The sequence below is a fragment of the Calonectris borealis genome, chromosome Z (genome assembly GCF_964195595.1).
Source record: "Calonectris borealis chromosome Z, bCalBor7.hap1.2, whole genome shotgun sequence".
Taxonomy (NCBI): Eukaryota; Metazoa; Chordata; class Aves; order Procellariiformes; family Procellariidae; genus Calonectris; species Calonectris borealis.
In genome coordinates this window covers 87,058,203-87,073,346 of record NC_134352.1, presented here as the reverse complement: position 1 = coordinate 87,073,346, position 15,144 = coordinate 87,058,203, and the positions used below count along the sequence as shown (strand labels likewise).

The window sequence follows — 15,144 nt, the reverse complement described above, 5'->3', positions numbered from 1 at the left end:
AAGAAAATTGAAGTACATGGCAGTTACAGCCAGTATGTTTCCCTTCTTTTTATGACTTATTCCATTGTTATTCAAAGCAGAATATTGACAGTGTTTCTATCAATGTATATATAACAAGCAATGCTTGGAATTATAAACGTTTCTCCCAGCATTTGTATGGTATTTAATATTGTGCATACATTATCAGTTATGCACAAATGCATGAGTCCTTAGAAGTATAGCTCTGTTTAGGATTTTTATTGTGTCATTGGCATTTTACTCAGGCAATTTCCATAAACACCATGTAAAAACGTTACTATGTATGTTGTATAGTAACTAGCTTACAGATGAGAAACACATCAGCTTGAAGTTTAGTCAACTTCTTAAAACCAAGACCTTTACATACCTCAGGAATGTCTCCACTCTCCACAGGTTCTGGTTCCAAATCCTCACTAATGTGTCTCCGAGAGCGGAACCGCCTATGGGCTGCTTCTTGGTTTATTTGTCTGATATTGTTATCTGAATCAGATCCCACATCACTGGATAGTGGGGAAGAGAAAGCATGTGAAGGAGAAAAGAACAAGAAAATAATGAATGTTAAACTAAACCACCTACTTTGTCCATTGCTTTCAAAACCTCATTAATGCTTTTGATTTTAAAAATCATTATTCTTGCATACGCCAGGCTTCATAAATAGGAGACCATTTAATCCCTCAATCCAAAGTAAATAAAACTGGAAGCACTTCACAAATGTCATGTAACAATGGAAATTACCATTCTTTATACATCACAGTTGGGTGAGCAGAAATGGAAGTCCACACTCAAATGTACTAACCCATCATTACTCTTCCTTTCCTGTGATGACCAGAATCATTCCTGACACAGAGATTTTACCTTTGCCCCTGTCTTTAACTCAACTATTACTTTTCTTTTTTTGATAGCCAAAGCAAATGCAAGCTGTTGCGGTATGGATAACTTTTTGAATTGGCTGCAACCACTAGCTTGGCTCACACCAGCAGTGGTGGAAATGGAAAATACCCCAGTTCCCTTAATGGAGACCTGCCTGGCTTGTGGAACTTCTCAATGTGCACAGCTAGATATAAATCTCTATTACAGTACTCAATGGGCAGATGTTGTTAGAAGGCAGTATTGCCTTTAAACCTCTCCTTCAGGATGAGGGACTGTAACTGTGGAAGATGGTTATGTTCAGGAAAAACTTCTTTGTGCAATCATTTTATCATTGCACATTTTAAAGAACTATGATAAGTGAACTACTCTCATTTTCATACTGCAGACACGGACTGTACAGCACTCAGTGTTTTTCCTTGATGACCAACTGAGTCACTGGCCTAAAAGTGAGAGGTTATGTATCCTACTTTCAGCCTCACGAGACCTTCCGCTCCTAGTGGTTTCATAGAATTTAAAGGCTAAACAGCATCATTCTAAACTCTTCACTTCACCAAATCTGGTGTCATGCATAAAGTTTATCAGTAGTAATTACGCATTTGTTTCGAAACTACCTGTGATGATACTTAGTTAAAAGCGAACCCCTGAGGCCTTCATTTTATATACCCATCTGATAATGACGCTTTCTAGTGATGATTACTTTTTGGTATCTGCCAGTCAAACATTTCTGAATCCATGTACTCTTTACTTCATTCCGCATAATCGGGTTACAAGTAGGTGCTAAATCAAATAATTTATAAAACCTGCCTTTTTATAGACGCTTATTGACCATTACCAATCATAATGATAGTAGTTGATGAGAATTACTTGACAAAATACGCATTGCTTAGTAAATAGCTCAAATAGTTCAATAGTAAATAGTTCAAAACATACAGAACAAAATGTAATTCCATTCTAACTAAGATAAATGCATCAGACAAGAAGAACAAATAGTGCCTTAAATAAGGACAACACACATTTGTGTAATTTAGCTACGATTACGAATTTTCAAGAAAGAAGAACCACTACTGTTGTAATAAGCAATAGTGGAAGAATAGTCGCTACATAAAAATAATGCAAGATGTTTACCTAATACATGATTTCAGTATAACTCTTAACATTGTCAAATATACATACTTTTAAAAATGTAAGCTTGCCACAGCTTTATAAATCTAATCATAAGAAACATATAATGAAGCTTGAACAGGAACTCCACATAAGCATAACCAGTGTACATAGGTAATGCAATCTATACACTGAATAATAATCAGGATCTCCTCAAAGTTAATCAGTTTTAATTAAGTTAAACTAATAGAGTTGACTTCTTTTTCTCCTTACCTTTTCAACAAGTCTCTATTGAAGAAAGTAATTCATTCCTTTTAAATTACTTACTGAAAAATTCCACATCTGTCTCCCAATATTCTAAGGTACATTGTTAATGTACTGACTTCCCTCCCACCCCTTCAGATTTCCTAGAATTTCCCAGAATACCTATGTGAATATGTGATTTGCTGGGGGTGGGGAAGTCTCTTCTCATTCTTAAAAAAAAAAAAAAAAAAAAAGATTTTTTTCTTTTTAACTGAAGATCTCCAGATTTTGGTTCTCAATTTACTAGCACATCTGTGAAAATTTTTCCATGAATAAAGTAGTTTCAGATACGTAGCAGAGTTAGCACCAAAATCATAATTAATCTGTTACTGAAAAGAATAGTGTGCCTTTATAAAGTGCTTTGTAAAAGTCTTGCTTAAGACTTTTTCCAGCCTTGAATTTGTAAATACAAAATGGTTATGTTTGTTGGAAAAAATCACCACTTATTGATAATTTTGCATACATCCACTAAACGTTGCACTACACTGCCACTTACATTAAACTGGGTCGATGCCACTGAGTAGTCCTGTTGTTATGGTTGACATAGTAAGTCCGCCCCAGGTTGTCCACCTTTTCTTCCCATCCCGGAGGCAGCGGAGGAGGTGGTAACTCCTCCTGACGTTGAGATGCAGAGTCACTGGAATCAACCACATCCCATCCATGCTTAGGAATGGGAAAAAGAAAAAAAAAATTAAATTTTAAAGTTCAAGTTAAAGAGAAGTTATTTCATTGTTACTTGCATTAGCATATAGGTGCAGATTCTGAAAATTTTCCAAAGAAGTTCAAAATTACTTAAACGTAAACCATATAGAAATAGAGTAAGCTCCGTGGTTATAGTGTGCACCTCACTTCAATGTCAAAAAACCTAAAATCCCATCAAGTCTATTACGACAGAGATTCCCAAACGTATTTGGGTGGTTGCTCACTCTAGTGGTGGCCAGGTGCAGATTCCCAATCAAGAAGCCAAAGAGAACCAACTGCCAACTTTTGAGCTCAGAGCTGTATGGTTTGGGATGAGAACCCTCATTCCCAAGTTACAGATGACTGCTGCACACTATTAGTAAGTAAGGCAAACTGGGGCTGACATTCACTCTGTCAGCCCTAATTGCAGCTAATTCTTAAAGTGGATGATGGTTGATAAGAGTGCTGAGAAGTCTTTAAACCTGCTGTGCTTGCATGAGCTTTATTCTCTGCAAAGTCAACGCTACCAAGGAAATAAAGAAAAATGTTATAACACCTATTTTGAAATGGCCTCTGAGGAACAGCTACCTAATACATTAGGTTTATAAATTACTTGCATAGACTTTCTGAATTCTTCTACTTGGCATGAGTTCTGCTTCTACTTGCTCACAAACTGAGTCAGACAGACTTTAGAATTCATTGTGGCAGCTGAAATACTTTGAAATACTTGAAATGGTTGAGAAAACACCAGGCTAAAGTTAAAAAAAAAAAGTTGGGGGGGGTGGTGCTACTAACACTGCTACCAGGGTTTTATCTTTCAAAGGTACAGCTTTTTCTACAATTATACTTGAATCTCTAATAACTCGAATGCTTCCACAAGCATTAAGCCTTACCTCAGATTCATCCCTTTGATCATTGTTTTCTTCCTCTTGGCCACCATTTTTAGGCATATAAGCCATCTTCAGCCTCAAGAAACCCTTTACACGAGATTTGTGGCTAGAAGACAAGGAGGTACATTTCATTCAATAACCTTAAATACTTGCAAATAACAAACCTTGAAGTAAGAAATGTTTTAAAATACAAAGGTCCTCTCCCTCACCTTCTTGGTCTGAGAAGGAAATCCTTAAACGTGTATGGCCTTTCCATGGTTGGGTCTTCAGTCTATAAGCATTTAAGAAAATGGCAAATTAAAGGGCTTGCCCACAAGTAGAGACATATAAAGAACATTCACATCACAGATGCGGTAGAAATGCTAGAGAAGACGTTTAAATAACGAAGTTATAGCAGGCAGGCCGATGTTAACAGACAGTTGCAGCAGCAGCCCACTAGATGTCACTGCCAATAGCAGTGGTGGGCTGAACCAAGTCTCATCTGAAAGCGTACACAACATTCACAATTCAGAAAGAGGTGGAAAAGACCAACTAAATAAACCCTTTCCAACTTCTTCCAGTCACCCAACAGCAGTGTCAGAAAAGGTTGCATCCATTTCGAAGCAGTATTTTTTTGCACGATAGAAAGCAATGAAATAAAACTCCTCCTCAGTTGGCCTTCATTTTTTATTTCAAAGTTGAGACTTTCAAAAATAATTAAGACTTTGAAATCCTTTATGAAGTACATATGTAACATTATTAGGCTGACAGGTTACATCTTCTGATTTCCATTTAATTGTAAGTTTCATAAAGCCTTAAATCTTGAAAACTTTCTATTACGTGAGAATTTCCACTTTCTTATCAAGTAAGTTACATCCTTCATGTCTGTGAGAACATGGACGCTATAGGTACAAAACTCGGATTTAAAAACGACAAGGTAAATAAGAGAATCAGAAATCCATATACATACTTAATTGTTTGGGGTACTTTATTCTAGTCGATCGTACGATTTGGGCTGATAAAATTGGAAGCATGAACTGTGTTACACTGAAAGAGTAAGCACATTATCATACACATTCCAGTGAGACTAGAGATCTAGTACCTCAGATTAACACCAAACTTTCTCCAAATGAGCACAAAGTTAGTGGGTACTTCTCAGAATGTTGCGCCCATCTGCCATCCACTAAAAAAATGATACTATATCTGTAGATCCCTTCCCAGCCCTAGCCCTACAAATAGGAATACTTCTCAAGTCCAATTATTTAACTAAACCTTTCTAAACACAGAATAATCTAACTCCCAGACTATTATTCATTAAAAGCTTTGTCATCTCTTGTATTTCAAAGTCAATAAATAAGAATTTAAAAATCAATCCTAACTCATTATTTCAGGTACTGTACCAAATACCATACAGACTTTCACGGAATGAACTCTTCTCCTGCAAGGCATTTCCTGCACTGAGTGCCCACTTAATCTGAGAGACAGACTTCCCATTTTTTCAGAGTAGATTTTAACCAAATGAACAGGACATCAAAGCATGCATGATCAAGAAGTACTGCTTTTTAGTACTCAACTGTAAGTAATATACATCAAATAAGAAGCTGTATATTTTAATCAAATTTTGCAGATAGTAATTAGACCATATTAGAGAAAACAAGGATTTTGACAAACACATCAGCAGTACAGCTAGAATGTGAAAGCAAACATTTGTTAATACACCACGATGTCTCTTATTAAGGTACTGGAAGGATGAATGAGGAAAATATCAATTAGAACATAAAGATATAAGTATGTTTCCCAGAGCATCAAATTAGTACCCACACCTTAATAAGCATATAAATAACTAATTATAACAGAGTATGAGAACACACCCACGGGCAGGTAGGTAAGCACCCTGTGGAGACACTGCTACGTTACAGCTATAGAAAGAATGACCATTCCGAGACACATATTGCGAGCTTTCCCAGAGGAAATTTTTTGGGGAAAAAAGTGGCTTCTGGAGCTGCAGAAATTTTCTGCGAAGATGGGGAGTGAGGAAGGATTTTGTGCAGGAATCACACTCACTTTCTAGTGAGCCTAGAAGAAATGGGAAGTTCTGGACTGCGAAATTTCATCATTTTAGCGTGATGATTTTATTCTTCAATGGCAGTTAAGTAGCTGAACCAGGAAATTTTACAATCTTGGATTTTCTATGTAAAGACAATAGAAGACTTTAAAACCATTTGAAGAAGTTTAGCATTCCACTCAAATATGAGCTAGAAAGAGATATGCACACTCATGTTCTATGTAAGTCCCCAGTAAGAGGAGAGTTGTTCTCTTCCTACAAAATATGGAAGGAAAACAAAAAGCTTCTAATTCCTCAAAATAGCTCACAGAAAGTGTGTGACATGTCTATAGCTCTATCTCAAATCTTGCTGATGATTTTTAATTATTAAAAATAATGTTTACTAAAAAGGAACTTTAAAATACTACCTGACTCTACAAAATAGGCATGCACTAATATGTCCCTCTTAATTTTATATTTCATAGTACATTTTTTGCAGGACACACGTAGCTTAGCAGTAGAGGATTTTTTCTACAGTTATGTACAGGCTATTTAGATAATGTCTGTGCATATGGATACACGTAAATGGAAATATACACACAAGTACGGATAAAATAATACTACATGAGAATGGAACGATGCATTTTTCATCAGAATACATTTCTGATCGTTCCATCATACTTTTCAACTATTATATTTTATAAGCCAACAACAACGTTATGACTCAAGATCAACCGTAACAGACATAGCAAAATACGCATCACTGTGAAAGTCATTACAAAGCCATTTTCCTCCTACAGTAACATCCATCAAGAGCAAGAAGTCAAATTCAGGCACAAATAGCAACAGTCATGCTAAAATCGACACCTTATTTTGATGTAAACATTTTCAACAACTTCCATCATTCCCACGTTCACCCATTCAAATACAAAAAAACCCCTCCAAGCTCACGGAAGTGAGATTAACATGTACAACATTTTAAAAATACTAACTACATCCAGACAATGTTAGTCATCCAAAACATTATATAATACCAGAAAACACTTATACCAAGCATAAAACAATCACTGTATAAATATATATGTATATATGCATATATGTAGAATTTACTAGAAAACTTTGTGAAGTAGAAAGTGTATTTTTTACTATTTGCATAGAAGGTGAAAAACAACTGCAGTGTTTCATGCTTTTTGTGCCCTGTGACCTTCTAACTTCAGTTCTTTTGTCAGTGATTGAATTCAGCTTTGAAGTATAGGGTAAAGTACAATATGAATACAAAAAGCCAAAAGAAATGCTTTTTTGGCACAAACATTTGCGGCAAAGTTCATTTTGGAATTTTGTCTACTAAGTGAAAAAAAAGAAAGACCATACTACAATACTGAACAACTGAAACTGAAGCAAATCTACCCATGAAATAAAGAATTCATTTTTACTTATCTTTGAAAAGATGAGGCTTGGGATTGTAGTACTATAGACAAATACCTAGCATCGTATAAAATTTGATTACATTTAGGACAGCATTCACTAGTCTCTGAATGTTGAGTGTCTTTCTCTGTACAGATTATATGCACAATCTATAAAAACCTGAAGATGGAGTTTCACATCAAAATTTACAGACAGCCAGTGCTACGTCAATTCTATGCTCGTAGAATTAAAGGAGGAGAACCCCATCCTTGATTAGATAGTAAATAGAAATTCCACTTAATTTAAGCTGGAATTTTCCTCGCTGTGTGAAGACCATGCAGAATCCTGGCTGCCAGGAGGAAACCAGACAACTGGAGCTTTACAGAATTACAAAACAAGCTTTACGCTTAGAATCCCTCCATTTATTAAGAAACAAAAACAAATAGAGAAAACATTACCACCCTCAAATCAAACACCTCAAATATTTGATCGTTGACAATAAAATGATTCAAACTCTGTGTCAATTACTTTTAATTTTTTGCTATTAGAACTCTTACTGCTGTCAAAGAATTCAATTTCAGCTAAAATAACGAATATACCACATAGTTACTGCAGCCTTTTGGCTTTCCATGCATTTGCTGAACAAATCTGGTAAAATGAAGCTGAATCGGGCTTATCTATACCACCTGTTTTTTTACACAAAAGGTTTCTCTGACCATAGATGTGCATCCCTTCCCATGCAAATCTGATGCAAACCAGCAGAACACACCTCTATGTCACCACTTCCAACAGTAATGCAAGTCGCTAATTGAAGTCACGGGTATGTCTTTCAGCAGCGGTAAGAGTCTCCCCTCCAGTGATTATTCCTGCCCCAAAGCCAGCACAGCTGTTTGCGTGGCCATTTCATAAACTGGACCAAGGAAACAGTCTGAGTTAAAAAATAAACTATGCAAAACTAACTAGTTATGAATAATGCAGATCTAGTTCAACACGTGAGCATTAGACCCAGGATAATTAAGCAGGCAACCAGAGGATGCGAATGAACAGCAGGGCTCTGCCCAAGCAGACGCCACTGCTTACAGAAATGCGCACTGAAGTACACGCCCAGGACACAGCGACAGCAACACCTACAAAACCTGGATTAGCACCCACAGTATGTGTGTCTACTGTGAGCGTGACCTCTCCCTCTCCTAGTCAGAGTTCGTAACACGCGAGGGGAAGCAACCAGCCAGGCACTCGCTGGCCCGACGCAGTGGTGGGGCAACCCTCAGTTGACGCGCTCCAGTCACCTCACGGCTCACCTCTTACGCGTTACAGAGATGCCAGATGTGAAGCTGTCACATCTCAGTAACTAGGACTTTACCTCTCTACATAAAACAAACTGAGGTACCTGTACAATGATACGTTTGGTGTTTCAGAAACCATGTGTAAATAAATGACACTGAAAGCAGGCAATAACCCAAGTATTTAAACTCTAACTTTAAAAAAAAAAATAGAAGAAACCCCTCCAAATATCAGCTTTTCTAAGTTATTTGATTCTTTTTTTTTTGCATATAATGTATTTAAGCTGCTTAAAATTGGGAAAACATCCAAAATACATACTTCCCTATCACACAGGACGGGCAATAGGCACCTACGTGTCTCTTACAGAAAAAATCTATTTATACACATATAGACATTAAAAGTTATATGTATGCATATTAAAAGCTACAATGTATGCTCCGACAATATCACAGCTTGTATAATTATTATTATCAATAATGTCCAACGTCATTGTCTAACGAATGTTGTTTTATGTGCTATGGCACTCATGAATATCTCACTATTTCCATTATTACTTAGGAGTCCTTCAGATATGTTTACTTTCAATCAGTAAGAAATACAATAATTTTACTCAAATTTGTTACAAAGATCAGTAATTTTGTAACATTTTCAGAAGAACTGAATTCTTGTAACTTCTTAAGATCCTGTCATGCTGGTTCAGCAGTTTCTCTGATTTCAGTCTGTGGGTATTGGCTTTACAAGCTTTGAAGTAATATCAAAATGTACTATCCACTTTCCCAGACAGAACTACTATCCCATAACCTTAACAGCATATTATTTAGACAGAAAACGTTTTAACAAAAGTTCTGAAGGAAATGGAGTTTGCTAAGGAAGAATACAACTGTTTCAACTGTAAGGGAAAATCATGGAGAGGAAGAAGCCAGAAGATTAATAGGACAACGATCACCAATGGTAAGGTGAGAAACAACCAGTCTATTGGCCACATGTCATTCATCAGTTGACTCAGACCAGACAAGGATTTTAAGAAAGAAATAGGATGAGAAGCGAATCCTGGATGTTGAGAAATTTAACTGATACCAGAGAACAACTGTCTTCCTTGTCCCTGCAAAGGGAACCATTTCTCCCAATTCCTATGCATGGTGGGGCTTTGTTGTCCATAACCTTTTTCTTTAAGCCTCCAATGCTATGCTGGGAATGCTTGCTTTAAGAAAATTTAACTGGACTACTTATGGATATAAATTCTACATAACATCAGGGTTTTTCACATCTGGTGATGACAAAAAAGAGCACACTGAGACAAAAGCACTGCTTACCGGAAGGTGACTAAGTGGCACATCCACTTGACCCAGGAAGTCGTCTCTAGTCTGTCAAATAGAAAAAAAAGGCAGAAAAAGGAGTAATTTTACCTCTAAGGTCATCTTTACATCAGAAAAGCAAAAAATGATAAACATCAACCCAGTCACAATGAAGCAAAAATAAAGATGGTTGAGAACCATTATTTTAGCAATTACTGGTTTCTACCCCTTTATTGTTGCACATTATCTGTTGTTATAATTTATCTATTTCAGCAGAGCATTTTCTGTGACAGTCCACAATGGCTCCTTAGTCCACAGTACATATGCTAAGTACTGACGAAATTCTGTTTCCTCTGACAACCTATGCACAATTCAAAGCACAAAGTAATAACCTATTCTTTCCATGAATTAGTCTCCACATGCATTAAAAAGCAGAGTGAAATTAACGTTCACCATGTCATTGCAATGTTCATGCCAAAACTTGGTGACTTTTTTTTTTTTAAGAAAAATGTCATATGCACATCTGACAGGGAAGGGAGGGGAACCCAACATCCAAACAGTGAAGATAGAACTGCATGAATTGTAAACATTTTTTCCCCCAAATAAAAATTTGTTTTATCACTTTACCAACCAGAAACCAAAGTATTAGAACTTTGGGGGTTTTTTAAAGAATGCTCTGCCATTAATTCAGAATGCTTACTTTGTGAGGAACAGTTATACATCCTTATAACCAGCCTTTTGAGTAATCCTGTATTTCCCACTTGAAGACTTGACCATTCATACGCCGCTTCAGGTTAAGCACGTGGATTACCCGAAAGGCTGGTTATACTGACATTAGGGCCACACAGCGCCATCACAAATTCACCTATACACAGCTAGGACCACATAGAAGTGATAACACTACTTTTCTGCACGTTCTTCACTGTCTATTCGATCACCATATTCTCTCAGAGTGAAAAATCCAAAGGCACCATCTCCCATAAAGGTAATCTCCAACAAGCTGATTGTGGGACTGGGTGTCCATCTAACTATACCTTTATTACTGGGTATTTGAAGCATTACTCTCAACTCCACCAACTATATTCCATACCCATTTTACAACTATGAAGATGAAAAGATAAAGAGAGCCCTTCAGGATCTAGAAGTTCAAAGATCTATCTAATCTTTGCAATACTCAGTGGTTCTTCAAGATGCTCAGACTGGACTGCATGCAGTGGCCTAATCACCCATTCATACCTACCACTTTAAAGAGCATAAAAATTCACACAAGAGACCTCAGTGCACTTCTAGCAATCCACTTACAAGGACAGACAGAAGAAAAGGAACGTGAAATATTAGCAGAGGTGGACAAACTAAGGTAAAAACTTCGAGAGGGTAAATGTGCACTGTTATCACTTACTTTACAGCTCAATAAAGCCTAGAAAGAAATAGCTCTCAACAATTTTCTCACCAAACAATAATGTCTGTTCAATCTATATATTCAATTACACTAGATATTACGTTTCTAGCTGAAAATATTTCTGTACTGAATGGACTGTGATTGCTTTAAATAAATTTTAACTTTAAAGCACTGCTCAGGTGTTATCTTTATCACTTAGAGACACCTCAAAACTACTTCAGCATTTAACAATTTTTATGATTAACAGTGTCACCTAAAGAGCAAAGTTGCACTGGTACCTTTTATTACCAATTAATCTAAATCTCAGGGGTGATTTTTCTTTAAAATGTGGCTGTTACTATCCATCCAACTTCAACGCATCCCTGTGCAAACCAAAAATGCAGGCCATCTCCTTGTTTGAATTATATACATGTGGATCAGTTGATCTGCCCTGCTAGTAAGTAATAGAGGGCAGCCCAGAAATAAAATCAATGAAAAGCACAGACAGTACAGTCAGGCACTGCATGGAGAGATTCCTTTCTGTCTCTTAGCACCGCATTACCTCAAAATGCCATGCGTCTGAGTAGCTTACTGCTATTATAAAGTATCCCGGAATGTGACAGAGTACTCGCACGCTGAAAATGAATCAAGTAACAAGTAACAAGTTCCCACCAAAATACAGTTCATAATGAGAGTAAGACCACAAGCAGCAGCGTACTGGCCTGCAATGCCAGGCCCAGGCGCTCTCAAGTGCTGTAAAGAGAAGGAGTAGTGACTGGACCAACGATATTCAGAAGAAGCTGTGCAGACACCAGATAAATATTCCAATTTTTTCTTTATAAACAGTTCACCTTTCTGACAGATTTTCATCGACATGTTTGCACTTAACCTAACTGGACGCACACAGTACCGCTCTGGACAATATCTAGGGAGGGTATCTTCAGCGCTGTATGGAGGTTGCCCACATGGTAGTCATGTGGACGTGCTGAAAGCCAGCTCGGCAGCTAATCTAATCTACTCATTGATTATGATCATCATTTGCTCATTTATAACAGCAATTCACTGTTCTAGCAACTCGGATTAAGATTCCTTCCTTCCTTCCTGTGATGAAAGCCATTAAAGACATGGGAGAAAACCCAACAATCCAGAAACTCCACAAAACCACTGAGGAGCCCCAGGCGACTTCTTGTTGAAGGGAGACTGTGGGAAGACAGTCCCAAGCCTCCCTTCGTGCAACCAGACCGCCAGAGGAATTGGGCAGCTTCTGAGCCCCCATGGAAGTGACAGCGGCATCTCGGGGCACCAGGGGGTCATTCCTCTGACCCCTCACCAGGAGGGGCCATTCTCCTGCTCTGCGTCCCCCAGAGGTTAACCAGACGCCTACCTTCAGGGCTGTAAAACCTCTCCTGAGGCCAACACAGGGTCCTCACAGAAGGGATCAAAAGAGGGATATCACACTGCTGTCTCTACACTCCTAATTCCCACCGGTGCTTATTATTTCCTTCACAATCCACCCACGATTGAGGAAACCTTTCATCTTACAATAATTTTGGCCTGAAACGTGGCCAGCCCTGAAACAAATCATCTGAAATGTAGATACTTTTTCATAAATCAAAAATACACAGGCTGTTCTAAACACAGGGTAACCCAGTAACGTGGCCATAGGGACAGCTGTCACAAGACCTACCCAAAAGCACCATGCCGACAAAATGAGGCCCGGGCCGCATCTGCTCATCTCTCACTGACCAGAGGCGGCTGGTATGGGCCGGAGCAGCGAGACCAGAGATCCCTGCCCTGCCGCGGGGAGGCCGAGCGGAAAGCTCTGCCGAAGGAGCCTGGGCGGCGTCTGCCCGGCTCCCAGGCTGCGGTGTGGGCAGGAGGGGCAGAGGAGACAGGGACGCACTGCAAGCAGCCCCACGGCCCTGCCACGCGCTCAGGGAGGGAGGCTGGAGGTGGTGACCCAGGAAACCGCCGATAATCTGCGTCACGGGGAGAGAGTGGCAGAGACCAGCCGGAGCCCCTCCACTGGAGACCACTGGTGGCGTGCCGTGGGAGCTGGGAAGAAGTGAAGAGCGGAAACAGGCCCCGGTGGGGCCAGCGCACGCGGGTCCCGGGCGGTGCGGGCCGCTGAGCCCGAGGGGAACCGCCACGGCGAAGGCGGGCTGCTGGGGAGGACACAGACCGTGTCCCCGAGCCCACGGCAGCAGGCACCGCCGGGCCACCGCGGGGCCAGGCACCGCCGGGCCGGGGCTGCCCCGGCCCCTTCTGCTGAGTGCCCGCGTGCAGGGGGTCAAAGAGAAACCTCAGATGAGAAACCACCACCCACTCGTGACACCCAGGTTTTATTAATACATGAAATTTAAAATTCATGCCACTGAATGGGGTGGTTCTGTTCTTGCAGCTACTCCATCCCAAACTCCTCCATAACAGCAAGTTAATAAAACAGAACAATGAAGCAGAAAACACTGATTCTTGTAGCTTATTAAGAGCTTGAACAGTAAAGGGAATACTTTTCTAAAGATTTTTAAAAGCCTATTTAATTGAATACAAATATATGATGTTTCCAATGCTATAGACACACGCACAAATAAAGGACAACTCCCTTTAAAATTAGTTTATTTTAAAGCCAGACTTAAACCATTTCTTGGCAATCCTACGCTTATCAATCATTTTAGTATCTTACCTAAACATGATGAATTCTAGCATTTTGATCTAGATTGGAAATGTTATATTCAGCATTCAAAGGAATGAAATTTGGGCAACAGATGAGGTATAAAGTAATTAATTAGCATAGATGTGTTTGCTTTGTGAGTTGGTTACTGTGCTCGATGTATACTTGGTATTCATTAATAAGATACGAATTTTCAAATAAAGCATAGTGCATGCTTCAAAAATCAACTGTCTGCCAGGGAAAACAATTTCTCCCAGATACTGTTTATGATACCAGATATCAACCCTAGTGATTCCCAAATAACCTGCTGCTTATTTATAACCACGCTATGCACAGAATTCCAGGAAGTGCATACTGCTGCTCCAAAGCCAAGTTTACATATTTCTCATAGCAGAGCATTAAGTTTAATATTAAAATTCGTATTTTATATGATAACATCACAAGAATTCTGTTTCTACTACAAAGATAGCATAAAGTCCCGTGATCCCCAAAGCATGGACACATACTGCTGTGCATATTATATGCCCATGGAACAACACAAAAAGAGTATCTGCACCAAGGAGCCTGCGTTTTTTCCAAATTTAAGTAAAAATTGGTAACAGATTTTTCATTACGGAATTTTGACTATTAATCTTCTTCCTAGCAACTACTGGAAAAAACTGGTAGCATGCACTGCTTTTAGAGAATTAACATATTTCTCCCTTCATATTGGCAAATACCAAGTACCTTCCACCTCCTGCTTCAATACAGTTACTCAAATATCAGAAGAAAATATATACCTATTTCTAGATCTCTTCATGCAGCTTTTAGTTCAAGAAAAACACAACTCATGGACATGGAAAATTTTCAGGTTGGTTAGAAACAGAACTGTGACCAGACATGGATGCAGTTTCACTCTGTATGTGGGGAAGAGGGTCCTTCCTCTGCGCCCGAGATGGGGAGGAAACCCCACCGGGGCTTGATGCAGATGGTGGGGACATAAAGAGACGAGTCTACAACGTTCCTTCAGGGTACTTCTCAACAGACACACACACTGGTGACTTACATGCAAGTACCAAGCCTGAGATATCCGATATATTCTGTAAGTAGTGTCATAGACATGCTGTAAGTATACCACATATTTATCTGATTTTAACATATCTAGAAATCATGCGAACTGCTGCATCTACACTGAATAACTGATTTTATCTGGTATTTCCAGATGCTCTACAGCCTGGCTGTGGCTA

The 15,144-nt window shown here is 38.9% G+C and overlaps 1 protein-coding gene across 2 annotated transcripts in view; it reads right to left on the bottom strand.

The window, feature by feature from the left end:
- The window catches only part of NEDD4L (NEDD4 like E3 ubiquitin protein ligase), a 195,929-nt gene that overhangs the window by 52,825 nt on the left and 127,960 nt on the right, over nucleotides 1–15,144 (bottom strand). For both annotated transcript variants that reach the window (XM_075138130.1, XM_075138131.1), the window contains 5 exons: nucleotides 9,888–9,938; nucleotides 4,073–4,134; nucleotides 3,867–3,969; nucleotides 2,789–2,955; nucleotides 386–518 (listed from right to left, as the gene is read on the bottom strand). In XM_075138130.1, coding sequence (XP_074994231.1) covers nucleotides 386–518; nucleotides 2,789–2,955; nucleotides 3,867–3,969; nucleotides 4,073–4,134; nucleotides 9,888–9,938 — 516 coding nt within the window. The remainder of the gene's footprint in view (nucleotides 1–385; nucleotides 519–2,788; nucleotides 2,956–3,866; nucleotides 3,970–4,072; nucleotides 4,135–9,887; nucleotides 9,939–15,144) is intronic.